This window comes from Hemiscyllium ocellatum, chromosome 36 (assembly GCF_020745735.1).
Source record: "Hemiscyllium ocellatum isolate sHemOce1 chromosome 36, sHemOce1.pat.X.cur, whole genome shotgun sequence".
NCBI classification, from domain to species: domain Eukaryota; kingdom Metazoa; phylum Chordata; class Chondrichthyes; order Orectolobiformes; family Hemiscylliidae; genus Hemiscyllium; species Hemiscyllium ocellatum.
In genome coordinates, this window is record NC_083436.1 from 36245128 (window position 1) to 36261092 (window position 15965).

At 41.3% G+C, this 15965-nt stretch overlaps 1 protein-coding gene across 1 annotated transcript; it reads left to right on the top strand.

Moving 5' to 3' along the window:
* The first annotated feature begins 27 nt into the window (after positions 1 to 27).
* On the top strand, positions 28 to 12081 carry ints12 (integrator complex subunit 12). The gene is made up of 6 exons (XM_060851488.1): positions 28 to 297; positions 4194 to 4346; positions 4698 to 4879; positions 6628 to 6787; positions 7058 to 7207; positions 10293 to 12081. Exons 1-6 carry the CDS (start codon positions 145 to 147, stop codon positions 10854 to 10856), a joined length of 1362 nt encoding a protein of 453 aa, XP_060707471.1. The 5' UTR covers positions 28 to 144; the 3' UTR covers positions 10857 to 12081.
* Positions 12082 to 15965: the final 3884 nt, after the last annotated feature.

The following is a 15965-nucleotide window of genomic DNA, read 5'->3' on the forward strand; positions in this document are numbered from 1 at the left end:
GAATATAAATGTGGGACCGGAAGTAATGTCAGGCAGATGCTGAGTTGCTGCTGTGCTGGGATTAGAAGCTTCCTGAGGTGGGAGCACTGACACTGAACTGTCATTATTATAGGTATTCTGTGTATTCCCTCACATTTGTAGGATATGGCTGTTCCCAACCTGGAGCTGGACCCACTCTTCCTCAAAGCCTTGGGTTATCTCCATTCAAAAAGCAAAGACTCTGCAGAGAAACTGAAAGCCCTGTTAGATGAGACCTTGGCTAGAGGCGGGGATTCTAGCTTTCGACAGACACAAAAGGTACAGTTTCCTCCTACTGAAAGTAATATATTTTAAGGTTTTACTTGAACGAGGCAGTAGGTTATGGGGAATTCACTGATTTAAAATGATCACGAAGAGGGAGAGAGGAGCTGGAGCATATTTTTGCAGACTTTACTGTTGGACCACAGAGTGTTTGAAGCGATGAATGAGACAGAAGTCGCTATATTCTTGATGGGAAGTACTATAGCCCTATGTTGTGGTTCTGTTCGCCGAGCTGGGAATTTGTGTTGCAGACGTTTCGTCCCCTGTCTAGGTGACGTCCCCAGTGCTTGGGAGCCTCCTGTGAAGCACTTCTGTGATCTTTCCTCCGGCATTTGTAGTAGTTTGCATCTGCCGCTTCCGGTTGTCAGTTCCAGCTGTCCGTTGCGGTGGCCGGTATATTGGGTCCATGTCGATGTGCTTATTTATTGAATCTGCGGATGAGTACCATGCCTCTAGGAATTCCCTGGCTGTTCTCTGTTTGGCTTGTCCTACAATAGTAGTGTTATATAATAGTCGTAGTAGTATAACACTACTATTATAGGACAAGCCAAACAGAGAACAGCCAGGGAATTCCTAGAGGCATGGTACTCATCCGCAGATTCAATAAATAAGCACATCGACCTGGACCCAATATACCGGCCACCGCAACGGACAGCTGGAACTGACAACCGGAAGCGGCAGATTCAAACTACTACAAATGCCAGAGGAAAGATCACAGAAGCGCTTCACAGGAAGCTCCCAAGCACTGGGGACGTCACCTAGACAGGGGATGAAACGTCTGCAACACAAATTCTCAGCTCGGCGAACAGAACCACAACAACGAGCACCCGAGCTACAAATCTTCTCCCAAACTTTGAACTACAGCTCTATAAAGAGAGGGCTGCACAGTGAAATGATATTTCTGGGAATATTCAGCACATCAAGTAGCAGCTGCAAGGAGAGAAGAAGAAATTTAATATTTCAAGTTGATGACCTTTTCATTGGGGCAGTAGAATTGGTTTTGGATTTCTCCAGCAAATGGGCCTCATTTGATGCTGTAATTGTCCAGGAGTGGATTTTTTTTTAACTGATGTACCCCTTATAAAGTGATCTTAGCACTTCCATTGTGCAGTTGAGTACTTGGTTACTGTATCAAGTATTTGGATATGCACACGTAATTTGTGAGAAAGGCATGAGACATAACCCACAATGTTATACAAAAGAAATCACTGAAGAGGGAAATTGAGTATAAGAGGAAGAATGATGGGGAGAGAACTAAAGGTGTTGGTCTTTTAACAAAATAGTGAGAAAGTGAAGGTCTAAGCAATGCCTTCATAACTCTGAGTATCTGATCTGGTCTTGTGCAGAGCAGAGAACTGAACCTAGTCAATTCCCTTGTAGTCTGGGGCAAAACATCATTCCTGCGATCACCTAGTAGCTAGGGTAGAACATGGTAGAAACCAAAGTGCTGAGTCTTGGCTGAAGGAAGCTTAGGGTGGTTTGTTAAGTGGATAAATAGGATGGTACTGGAAATGAAAAATTGAATTGAATGTAAATTATCAGCATTTACTCATTGAAACTACTGTTTCTAGTATTTCTTAGCAAATCTGTTGTATGATGGTCATATGTGAAATACTGTCAGAAATGATATCATGAAACAATGACCCTTAGGTTTTATTTTTAGAGAGACAGATAAAACTGTAATTACAACATCAAAACCACATTCATTTCAATGTGATTATTTGTGTGTTGACCTCCAGACCATCGCTCTATAGACATGAAGTACATTGCAGATACTTAACAGAATGTCCATTTCAAGTTTGGTTTTTGATACTCCTTGTCCATTCAATTTATCCAAGAGGATAGGTAGTTAGCATGCTAGCCAAACACTAGCAATGCTATTGCAAAATCGGCTTTCAAGAGATGCTTTCAGATCTTTGTTTGCTACCATGTTGTACTGTATAATTCTTCCCATCCCAAGAGCAGAGATGGGTTCAGCAACCTGTTCGGTTTGGAAACATTTTAATACAAACTTGCATCCAGTCACTCATTATGGTGTTGCTTCAAAACTGTAATGTGTGAAAATGAGTGATAATACATTTTAAGTGATCATTTTCTGACTTTTTGACACATCTTAAAAATAAGCTAAGATGATTCACTGATTCCAAAATGTATCGATGTATTAGTTTACCTTGGAAGGTAGTATGGTCAGTTCTGAGGCAAACAGGTCTAGATTCAACCACCACTCTAGGACCTGAACATATAACAAGTTTACATTGCAGTTAAATACTGAGGGACTCCAACACTATTGGTGGGAGCTTTACTTTGGAGGAGAATTTAAACTGAGTCCATGTTTGCCTGTCCAGATGAATGTAGAATATATTTTTAAAAGGAGCAGCTTTCTTTTCAAACACTCCTGCCAAAAACAGATTAACTGGTACTTTCTCTTACAAACTGCAGCATGATAATGCTATACATGTGCTGTCAAATTGGCTGCTGCATTTATTTTATTTGTTCATGGGATGTGGGTGTCACTGGTTGGCCCAGCATCCCTAATGGCACTTTGAGAAGTTGATGATGGGTTGTCTTTATGAACTACTGCAGTCCTTGGTCTGTGGTACACCCACATGATTGTTGCAGGAGATGTAGTTCCAAAATTTTGACCCAATGATGGAGTGGGATGGTGATAGCTTGCTAGTCGAGATGGTGAGTGGCCTGGAGGGGAATTTGCGAGTGGTGGTGTTTTATACACTGATTTACACAAGAGCAATAACTACATGTTGATGCATCCTGAGGATGTATAATTTACTATATAAATGTAAATTTTGACTTGACATTTTTAAGAGAATTATCTATTGTAACCTTAGATCAATATACAATTACTTCCCAGTCTGACCAATTTCTCTGCTGTGACAAACTGGAAAAATAAAGTCAGAATTCTTCTCTGTCTTATTGTGACTGCTTGTACCTTATACAGCATATCTCCAAGTTGGAAGGGTATCCTAATAAAGAATTCACAAACCAGCAGTTTCAATGTGTGATCCTGAATGTGGAGCCTTAAAGGCACAGCAGAATAAGTTGTTTCAAAGGGTGTAACTCATTCACAACAGCATATGTTTGATAAATGACAACAAATATTTATTGTGTTCCTGTTTGTGTTCTGCCATTCAGTGAGATGACAGCTAATCTCTCCCTCAACTCCATTTAATCACTCCAATATAAAGCACTCCTCTGTTGCTAACTATACATTCAACTGTCAATGTCTTAAGTTCTGGAATTCCTTCCCCAGCTTTCTCCACTTCTCCAGCTTTTTTGCTTCCTTTTCGACCTTCCTTCTTCTTTAAAACCTACTCCAGTGCTTTCCAAACTTTCTCCTACCGTGACCCTTATTTTAATGCTTCGGACATTGTGACCTTGGGGAAAGTGGGTTTTTCCAGTCACTGAGCAGGTGTAATGGTGGTGAGGAGGAGTTAGGGTGAAGAATTGCAGCATGGTGGGAGATGTTTCAATGTTTAAAACAAAAGAGTTAACATTTTTCAGGCTTTTTTTTGTTCTCTTTGCAACAATCACACTTCAAAGATCTGTCTGTTACAGACACACACACTCTAAAGGGCACTTGCAGGTATTCACATTCAGTCTGAGTTGCATTGACAGCAAATTCTTGTCTTGTGATCCTGCTGAGATACTCAACTCAGTTGGGGAAGCCCTGAGCCACCCCACTGGCCAAGCTATTGGTTAAGCATCCTAATATCTCCCTTTCTAGCTCTGTGTGAAATTATGTTTGATGTTTCTATGAGGAGCCATGGAATATTTCATTAAGTGAAAGGCTGTGTATAACTACCAGTAGTTGTTGTGACTGACTGATTTGCCTTGGTTCTGGAAATCATGTACATTGTTTTATACTCTTTGCCTAGGACATTGAAACACCCAAGGTGGCTGCTAGCATCAAATCCAGTTCTACAAAGCAGGAATCCAAAGTGTCCTCATCTCTTTCATTGGGCAACAATGGTAAATCCGGTTCCATTGAGAAAACCAAGAAGGAAGCTGAAAAAAGACCTGGTGAAAAGGTTCGAAGTTTCTGGCTAAATTTATTCTGCAACTGCATGTTTCTATATAGAAACCATTCATTGTACAAGGCAGAGTTCAAGTTGTTGATGGTGAATTGTAAGTCATCGTGGTTTGAAACAACATAACTGAAATTTTGCGTGTGAACAACAAAATATCCAATTTTGTTGTCAAGAAAGTAATCTTAAACTCATTGAAAGGCAAAAAAATCAGGTTAATTTTAAGTTTTGTGCACTGTACTTAGCCCAAAAACAAAGAATATAAATATTTGAGACACTGCTCTTTATATTATAAATTAATTTATAATGATTGACTGATTAGTTAACACAATGAATCTTTCTAATTTTTGAAAGGTTAAACTAGATCCTTTGGAGGGGGTTGATCCCCAGAAAAAAGCCAGATTGGAGAAAGCAGAGAATCGATCCTCTCCCATTACTGTTCAATCCAGCAAAGAGCTGCCAATGCCTGACCTACCTGGCTTCGAAAGTGCAGAGGACTTTGCCATGGAAATGGGGCTGGCATGTGTCGTGTGTCGGTATGAGAGATTGACTTTTTACACGTTGATGACCTGGAGCATTACACATAAACACAACTGAGACCAGATGTTGTGTTCAGGTTAGGCGGAGTTAGAAGCTAAGGGAGATAGTTGGATTAGTGCAGATGGAGGTGATTAATCTTCATTTTAAAATTGTACATTTTGTGTTTGCAATAAATCTTTTAGTCATAAATTCTAATGAAAGCTGGCACTTTAAATACATCCATTTGTTATTAGAAGATGCTGCAGTCCTCCTATTTATCTGTCAGTTATGAGACTGGAGGTAAAAAGTTAGAATTATCCAGTAGGTAAGTTTATTAATCAAGTGATGGGTTTCTATGTTTCAAAAGGAAGTATTATTTAAGTAGGGGAAAAAAGTACTTATAGAGTAATCGAGTTACATAGCATGGAATACTTATGCACAAAACACAAAAAGCTAGCAGACATGTGCAGCAGATAATCAGGAAGGCTAATAGAATGCTAGCCCTTATTTTAATAGGGTTGGAGTTCAAGAATAGGGAACTCATTGCAACTATTCAAGGTGCTGGTGAGACCACATCTGGAGTACTTGGGCAATTTTGGTCCCCTTATTTAAGATATCATTTCATTGGAGGCAGCTCTGAGAAGGTTAACTGGGGTGATCCCCCATTTGGAGGAATTGTCTTTTGAGCAAAGGTTAAACAGGTTGGGGCTCTACTGACTGAAGTTTAGAAGAATGAATGATCTCGTTGAAGCACATAGGATTCTTAACGGGCTTGACATATTAATGCTAAGAGAATGTTTCCACTTGTGGAAGAGTCTAAGACCAGGGGGCACAGTCTCAGAATAAAGGGGTGTCAATTTAAGACTGAGGTGGAAGAAATTTCTTCTGAATATTGTGTCTCTTTGGAACTCCTTGCCAGAGAGAGCTGTTGAGGCAGAGTCCTTATGTATATTTAAGACTAAGATAGATTCTTGATCAGTTGGAGAATCAAGAGTTACAGGGACAGGAAAGTGGGAATGAGGAATGTCGGATTAGCCATGATCCTATTGAAAGGCAGTGCAGGCTGCATGGTCCAAAGGCCCATGGTTTATTTTGTGGTGTGGAAATCAAATATTCCAGTGGAAGAATAACTAGTGTGTCAAGATCACTTGAGAAATGTTGAATAGAGTAATTCACTATTTGGGGAGTGGTGGGTGTTGAGAAAAATGCATTTTTGTTGTTAGAACTTGTCTTCACCTTATGTCAGCTGTAGCACATATGAGTAAAACAAGATTGGGCAACTGCAACACCAAGCCTGCAGTACAAATCATCATTTAGCAGCCACAACAAGACTATAGGTAGATCATTTTTCCCACCTTGATGTGCAGATGATTTACAGCATTTCAAAAAGATCAAATTTCGCATTTCACATTGTTTTCAAATGGCTGTGACAAGCCATTCTTGCTTTTATCTGAGTACTTCATTAAAACATGTTCCCAGACACTTCCATCATTTTCTGATTTTCACAGAAACGCAGCTGAAATAAAATTCCTTGCAAGTTATGAATATAGTCTGTAATCTGGTGTTTCAAATCATTCTACCTCTGGAATTAATGACAATGAAGTAGTAACTCCAAGTGTATTAGTGACATTTACTCTACTAGCATTGGGAAGTATATCCTTTTCAGAGCACTGAAACATCAGTGTGATAATTATGCTTTCATACAGTAGGCTAGTCTGTTGAACTTTTAATAACACTGGTTAATTGTTTACTACTTTACCTTTAGCCAAATGACTGTTACATCAGGTAATCAGCTAGTTGAATGTCAAGAATGTCACAACCTTTACCACCAAGACTGCCATAAACCCCAAGTAACGGACAAGGATGTGAATGACCCAAGGCTAGTATGGTATTGTGCCCGCTGTACAAGACAGATGAAGAAAATGGTAAGAATTTGTTTCCAGTCAGCTAATAATGCTGTGCCAGTGTGCGAGGTGATGTCGTTTTTAATGGGTGTATCACATATGGTAATATTGAACATGAATGACTGGACTAAAATAATCTTTTGTCCAATATTCAGCAATAATGAGATGGTGTAACCTAGAGGAATTGTAAAACATTTCAGTGATTGAAGTCCTTGCTAAGGGACATTTACTATCGCACATTGACAAACCTTTAGTAACTGTGTTTGTCACAATATTTTTTATTATACTCAGGCACAGAAGACACAAAAGGCTGCTCCAAAAGCTTCCAACTCAGTTGCCAGTGCTGCTCCCTCAGTAAAGGATCCCTTAGTGAAGAAACCTGAAATGAAACTTAAACAAGAGGTGACCACGTTTCAAGCATTCAAGAGAACAGAAGTAAAGGTGCAGTAACTGTCTTTATATAAGGTTAACGCTACTGATAGCAGTGGGAAGCTAAAGATATTACTGCTTAAGCTTAAACCCTGTTTGCTGTCACCTTTGGAAAGAGATGTTGACCATGTGGAGCTGGATTTGATGAACCAAACTCAGTATCTCAGTATCTTCCCAACTACCAGCCAACTTGAATGATCAGAGAATGATTTTTTAAAATTTAACTGAGGAAATAACTGGTGAATTATCAACAGGTGACGGTAAGATGCACATAGTTAATCTTCCAGATGTTCACAGGTTGAATAAGGCTAAGGGTTACAACAGTGTCAGGAATGTGCACAAAGTTATTCCAATTGTCTCAGTTGTATTTGTAGCTTTGAAAGACAATATTAAACAAAAAGAAATACGTCAAAGATGTTGGGGAACTTGATCCAGCAAGAAATCAGTCCTCTGTGGCCAAAGTATAGTAGATGTTCAATTAGGTTTTTCTAATAATAAAAGCCAAAAGCTCTGATTAATTTATACACTGAATTAATCTAAACCTCATGTAGTGTTTATTATGGTACAAATGTGATAGTATCTGAGGAATAGCTTCAAATTAATCAATTACAGTCTATGTAAAACAGCTGTACCCTTTAAAATTATATCCTTTAAACATTATTGTGACTCAGAAGAGTACTGTTCCTCAGACATTACAAGACTGCTGTAAAATCTCATGAGGATTGTTGTGGTTGCTTTATCCAGTTGCAGAGCATAGCTGCTCTGAAAATATGCTAACTGAAGGTGAATGTTTTCCTGTGTCTCACCACCTGGTTCATTCTGCGTTGCTAGTGGTGATGACATGGGTGTAATTTGCCTCACTATTCAATCGAGAAATGTGTGTGTTCCCAGTGGAATAGGGTGACAGTATGAATCTGAAAACAATTCATAATTTGGAATGGGGAATATTGTATGACTAGCTTTGGTAATGAAAGAGAGCACCGGTGGCGTATAAGTTAAGGTGAAGTGATGTTGCACTGGGAGGCTTCCGTCTCCCAAAGCTAGAACTGCCGACTACCCAAGACCAGAGAAAGTAAGGTAATAGATTTAGCATTGTTTTACTGAATCCCAGGAATGAAACTGAGCACCAGTCATTAATTATCTTTTTATTGTTTCTTGTTTCTCACTGGTGGATTAATTAGGGTAGGCAGGCACGTAATTGGGTTTTTCTGAACTGTTTATAATCCCTGTAATGATATTTAGAATGTTGGTCTGCATTCTATCTGATGTTGCTAGCTGCATTAAATGCAAGGGGATCATCTATCCACCATGTCTCTGCCAGCCTTTTGCTCAAGCAATCCAGAACCAATCTCCTGTCTCACCCTGCTTTTCCTGCTACCTCAAGTGTTTCTCCACTTGTTTTTGTACGAGCTTTTGAAAGTATCATTATTGTTCATTTTAAAAATTAGTACAGAAACACTGAAAGCAAACAATCTTTATATAACTGTATACTAATAGGAAATGTTTCTTCCTTTTTATATATCATTTACAATGTTAAAGTCCATCCTGCAATTCTAGGATCACTTGTGACAGTCAAACAGAGAAACTTGCATTTTTATGGCACACTTCACAACCACGGGGCATTTCAAAGCACTGTACAGTTAATGCAACATAATCACTGTTGTACTGTAGGAAGCAAGAGGCCCAAAATACACAGCAAGTTCCTCTAAATCTCAGCGTGACAATAAGCTGATATTTCTTATTGTGATGTTGTTTGATGCATAAATATTGGGCAGGACACAGGGGTAGCTCTTCTATTCCTTTCCGTCCAGCTGAGCAGCAGAAAGGGCCTCAGTCTGTCATCACCATCAGTGCTGTGCCCCACGCACTACACTGGAATATCAGTCTCGGTTTTTGCACTCCGATCCTGGAGTGGAGTTTGAAGCCAAAGTTTTGTGACTTGAAGGTGACAGTGTTTCCTCTAGATCTGTGCACTGTTTTTAATGAACCTGTTCAGAGATGTTATGACACACCTCTGGAGCAGGTGGGGTTTCAAACTGGACCTTCTAGTCCAGAGTTAGGGACGTTGCCACCACACCCATGAAATATTCATTCCTCTTGCCTAAGTTCAAACCCATAGCAGTGAAATCACTAAAACTGTAGCCATCAGGGTAAGGCTCATCCTTTTGAAGTAGAACTGGTTTGTATTTATTTATGTGTGAATTCTGTGGACTTTGAGGTTTGTTTCAAATGCAGCAGATTAAGAAAAGAACAAAGAAAATTTATAGCCCAGGAATAGGCCTTCAGCCCTAGTAGATGAATCCTGAACAGGAAACAAAAATCAGTAGTTAAAGATGAATGGAAATATGGATTTAGTCTTTTTCTTAGGTGTCTAAAACTCTTTTAAAAAGCAGAAAACTGCAGATGTTGGAAGTTTAAAGTAAAGACAAAACTAAACAGGTCTGTCAGCATTTGTGGAGAGAGACAAAAAAAACTGCAGCTTCTGGAATCCAAAGTAGGCAGGCAGGAGGCTGGAAAAACACAACCAAGCCAGGCAGCATCAGAAGGTGAAAAAGTCAACATTTTGGGTGTAACCCTTCTTCAGGACTGGGGGTGGGTATAGGGGGAGCTGCAGATTAAAGGGGGAGGGTGGGCAGGGTGGTGAAGTGGGGATAGGTGAAGACAGGTAGAGGGTACAACCTGGTTGGTAAATGGGAGGAATGAATCCGGTTGGTGGCAGGGAAAAGTGGAAGGGGGGAGGGGCTGGGAAGGAAGTCGGGCAATGGGATGGAAAGTTATTTGAAGTTGGAGAACTGGGTTCGCGCTGTAGGCTGTCCTGGGCGGAAGATGAGGCGTTATTCCTCCAAGTTGCAGTTTGGTTCGTTGTGGCAGTGGATGAGGCCGAGGATGGTCATGTCGGAGAGGGAGTGTCGAGGATGGTCATGTGTGGAGAGACCTGAGTTAACATTTCAGGTCCAACAACCTTTCATCAAAACTGGGGAAAGTTAGAAACGGGATGGGCTCTGAGCTATGGGTGGGTGGGGAAAAGGACGAAAAGAAAGTCCGAGGTTGAGTGATGGACGAGAGAGGTCATTCTTCTGTTCTTTCTGTTTTGCAGGCATCTTCATCTGCTTCTGGCAATTCCTCCAGTTCAAACACCTCCTCGTCTTCTGTTAGTGGACTTACAGGATGGGCTGCCTTTGGAGCAAAAACATCAACTGCAGCACCCTCGACAGCTAAACTGGGATCGTCTGTGCAAAGCACCAGTGGAAAGCCCACAGCATCGGCCTCAAATCAAAAAGCAGTGGGTCTCTCTGGACTGGCAACATCCAAAGCAGGACTGGGGTCGAAAATGACCACAGCCATTAGCTCCAGCACTGGAGCTATAAAGCCACCCCCTCCCCTAACTCTGGGGAAGCCAAGTCTCAACCGATCATCCAGCAGTGACAATGTTAGCAAGGTGGGCCTAACTGGGCCAGGCAACAGTGGCAACCAGCCCAGTGGTGGGAATGGAGGGGGCACCTCCACTGCTACTGGCAGTAACAATGGCGCCAAGACACCCACTGAAGTTGGCAACCCTTCTCTTGTTAAGTTGCCAACCTCTCAAGAATCACAGCTTAACGCCATGAAACGGCTCCAGATGGTGAAGAAGAAGGCAGCTCAGAAAAAACTTAAAAAGTGAATGTTAACCTGCCCCGAATGGGTGTGCTTCTCTGTGTTTCTGCATTGAAATGCAGGCACCTCGTCATTGCCAAGGAGACCAGCAAAGTTACACCATGGATCTGCCCTTGTACACAGATGTCTCTTCCTGGTTTTCTTCCAAAGGTTTTTTTTTGTGAGCAATGATAGAGTACGTAGAAACAGAAACCTGGAGCAGGAGTAGGCCATTCAGCCCTTAATGCCTTCTCTCCCATTCAAGATGATTGTGGCTGATCATCCAACTCCAGTATCCTGTTCCTGATTTCCCCCCATCCCCTTTGAACCCTTTAGCCCTGAGAACTATATAATTTCCTTAAAAATATTCAATGTTTTGGCCTCAACTCCTTTCTGTGGCAGAGATTTCCACAAGCTGATAGCTCTCTTTGAGTTATGCCTCATCTCAGTCCTTAATGGCCTTCTGTGTATCCTTACACTGTGACCCCTCGTTCTGGACTCCCCTGTCATTGGGAACATCATTCTTGTTTACCCTGGCTAGTCCTGTTAGAATTTTATTGGTTTCTGAGATCATAATTCTCTCTTGTCCCAAAAGGCTTCCCAAAATGTATCCAATATTTGGTGGTGAGGGAGGGCCTTTCTCATTCTGAGTGAGTTCAACCTATAAGCTGCAGAAATAAAGCGTTAAACATGGAGACTTTAGCACATGGGAACTGAGAGATCCTGCTGTCTTATGGCAAAGAATTCATTAGTTTTAAAGGTTGACATTTTTAACAATTAATTTCCTGTCAGTCATTTTTATATAAAGGTATGTCTGTTCTAAACAGATTGTTGGTGAATTGGGTCAGTTTTCTGATCAAATGTGTTCCGAGGCAGACCTGGCTGATTTAAGCGCACTGATGATGATCTTGCTTATCAAGTAATGCAGTGTCTGTTTGTAGGGGCTGGTTACTTCTTGTGTGCTGCTCATTACAATGGCAAATGCCGCCTTTCTTAACCCATTCTGTGGTTTTCTCAGACAACAGGCAGAAAACTTACCCTGAAATTTTAGTAACTGAGTTCTCGATAGGCCAAAAACACTTTGCACTTCTCGAAACAAATCTTGAAAGTTGAGTGAGAGACCAGTTTACTGTGATGTTGAAGACAAGGGAGGTTTTAATTCTGTGTCAAATGGACCTTTTTTTTTACATGTTTTGTCTTGTGTATATTACTTTCAGTGGAGATGTCTCCAGTTGGTGAACTGCACTGGTATTAAAAAGGAATTAAAGTCGTACCCTGTTAATATTATTTTTCTCTCCTATACAAATCACCCTGGAATTTGCATCATGTTTTTATTGAGTCCCAACGTGCTTTATCATAGTGGGTTTTTATAGAGTCATTCGGCACCAAAGTGAACCCTTTGGTCCAACCAGTCCATGCCAACCATAATCCCAAATTAAACTAGTCCCACCTGCCTGAGCTTGGCCCATATCCCTCCAAACATTTTGTTTCATGTACTTATCTAAATGCCTTTCCAATGTTGTAACTGTACCCACATCCACCATTTCCTCTGGAAGTTCATTCCATACACGAACAACTCTATGTTTAAAAACAAAAAAAAATTCTTAATTTTTAACACACGGGGGAAAATGGCAGCTAGTTTTCACACCCGGAGATCCTAAGAACAGCATTGAGATTAGCTATAGTTTCCACTACAGAGCCAATGCTCTTCTGAATATTAGTAGACATTGCCATACTCCTGAGGATCACTGGGGATCTTTTATATTCATTGAGCAGGCAGACAGTAACTCATTTTAACATCTCATTTGAAAGGCTGCACCTCTGACACCATAACAATCCCAGAAATGCTCTGTATTCCATGAACTTGGCCTAACATGTTCCATCAAAAAGGAGGTAAAATCAGCTAAGTTTGCCATTAAGTGCCAACCATGATATGTCCTTGTAGGAGAATCTAGAAACAGGGATCATTCTTTTAAAATAAGAGATCATCCATTTAAGATCAAGAGGAAACGAGGCAAGATGGTAGCACAGTGACAATATCACTGGAGTAGTCATCCAGGACCCTAGGCTACTGTTCTGTGGTCATGGGTTTAATTTCCATTTGGGACATGATAAAATTTCAATTCACTTAAAGTTTGGAATATTGCAACTACGAACCCCACTTGTTGGTTGTTGTAAAACCCATCTTGGTCACATTTATGAAAAGAAATCTGGCATCCTTGCCTGGACTGGTCTTCATGTGAATCCAGACCCAGAGCAATGTAGTTGACCTTTAACTGCCCTCTGGGCAATTAGGGATGGATAATAAACATGGGCCCAGCCAGCAATGTCCATGTTCTACAAACAAATGAAGGAATTTTAAAAATTATCTCCAGCGGTTATGAATCATTGGAAATTACTTCCTTCAAAAAAGCAAAGTCTTATACAGATCTTCATGAAAAGCCATTTACTGTTTAAAAGGCAAAGATAAATTCTTGATAATGGCAAAAAGTTATTGGGTTAGGTAGGAAGGTCACGAAGTACAGCACGGAAACATCCTGATGAAGGGCTTATGCCTGAAACGTCAACTCTCCTGCTCCTCAGATGCTGCCTGACCTGCTGTGCTTTTCCAGCATCACTCTAATCTTGACCATATCCTCTCAACCCTTCCTATTCATATACCCATCCAGGTGCCTTTTGGTGGACAGCCTCCATCACTTCCTCTGGCAGCTCATTCCATACACGTACCACCCTCTGTGTGAAAAAGTTGCCCCTTAGGTCCCTTTTATATCTTTCCCCTCTCACCGTAAACCTATGCCCTCTAGTATTGGATTCCCCCAACCAGGGAAAAGAGTTTGTCTATTTATCGTATCCATGCCGCTCATTATTTTATAACCCTTGAAAGGTCACCCCTCAGCCTCCGATGCTCCAGGGAAAATAGCCCCAGCCTCTTCAGCTTCTTCCTATAGCTCAGATCCTCCAACCCTAGCAACATCCTTGTAAATCTTTTCTGAACCCTTTCAAGTTTCACAACATCTTTTCAATAGGAAGGAAACCAGAATTACATGAAATATTCCAAAAGTGGCCTAACGAACGTCCTGGACAGTTGCAACATGACCTCCCAACTCCTATACTCAATGGTCTGATCAATGAAGGAAAGCATACCGTACGCCGCCTTCACCATCCTGTCTACCTGCAACTCTACTTTCAAGGAGCTATGAACCTGGGGTGGCACGGTGGTTAGCACTGCTGCCTGTCAGTACCAGGGTCCCAGGTTCAATTCCAGCCTCTGGCAACTGTATGGAGTTTGCACATTCTCCCTGTGTCTGCATGGGTTTCTCCCACTGTCCAAAGATATGTAGATGAATTGGCCATGTTAAATTGTTCATAGTGTTAGGTGCATTAGTCAGAGGGAAGGTGGTCTGGGTGGGTTACTCTTCAGAGGGTCAGTGTGGACTTCTTGAGCTGAAGGGCCTGTTGCACACTATAGGGAATCTAATCTAAACCTGCACTGCAAGGTCTCTTTGTTCAGCAATACTCCCAAGGACCTTACCATTATAAGTCCTGCTAAGGTTTGCTTTCCCAAAATGCAGCACCTTGCATTTATTTAAAATAAACTCCAGCTGCCACTCCTCAGGCCATTGGCCCATCTGATCAAGGTCCCATTGTGATCTGAGGTAACCTTCGCTGTCCACCAAACCGCTGATTTTGCTGTCATCTGCAAACTTACTAACTGTATCTACTATGTTGATATCCAAATCATTTGTATAAATGATGAAAAGTGGTGGCCCCAGCACCAATCCTTGTGGCACTCCACTGATCACAGCCCTCCAGTCTGAAAAACAACTGTCCACCACCACTCTCTGTCTTGGGGTGGCATGGTGGCTCAGTGGTTAGTGCTGTGGCCTCACACCGCCAAGGACCTGTTTGATTATAGCCTCAGGCAACTGACTGTGTGGACTTTGCATATTCTCCCCATGTCTGCGTGGTTTCCTCCCACAATCCAAAGATGTGCAGGTTAGGTGAATTGACCGTACTAAACTGCCCATAGTTTTCAGGGATGTGTAGGTTAGGGGTTAATATAGGGTAATGGGTTTGGATGGGATAGTCTTTGGAGGGTTGGTGTGAACTTGTAGGGCCGAAGGACCTGGTTCCACACTGTACTGATTCTATGATTCTATCTTTGAGCCAGTTAGTATCCAAATGGCTAGTTCTCCCTGAATTCCATGGGATCTAACCTTGCTAACCAGTCTCCCATGGGGAACCTTGTCAAACGCCTTACTGAAGTCCATTTCGATCATGTCCACCACTCTGCCCTCATGTTGGAGTCAGATTTGCTGCAATCTTATAGAATGATTGGACGCGCTTAGGCACTGAGTACCCTCCTCCTGTTTTGTATGTTTGTATTTTTTGTCAAAAGAACTTTATAAATGCAACATTACAGCTTCCATTATTCAGCTTTGATCCATGGTATTTCACTGACAGTGTTTCCATGGGACCTGAGGCAAGCCTTAGAGTATAAATTGAGTGTTGAACCATTTGGAACATAGCAACTGATGTATGATTAAGCCATCCAGCATTTTAAGCTTGTTCCAGCATTCACTACGGTGGCTGATTTGTACAACTTCTTCATTTATACGTTGGGGCTGCAAATGCCTCAACACTAACAAAAAAACTACCTCAATCATAATTTTCAGCAGTCTGAACAGTTAATTGCTCCAATTGACACGACTAACTTATCATAACAAAGAACAAATCTTTAATGGAAACTTGATAATTCAAACTAAATTACATTCATGGAGGGTGATAATTCACTCCAGTCACTCTGGTGCCCACTTGGACACCACATGCTCCCACTCCAAGGACAGGAGCTGGAATGTAGCGACAGAAAAGAGGCAGACAGGCTGAAATGCCCTTTGACTGTTCAGGGTCATGGGGTCATTGTAGCCAGTCTGATGAGCAATCCCACATAGAGATCTCCCTCAAATGATTAAGGAGATGGGACACTGAACTGAACTGAATTGAATGGAAATGGTCAGGTTTGATTGCAATACTGAGGGCACAAGCTTTTGGAGCTCTGAAAACTTGTACTTCCAAATAAAACACCTGGTGTTGTGTGATTTTTAACTTTGCAAAAGTAAGGACTGCAGATGCTGGA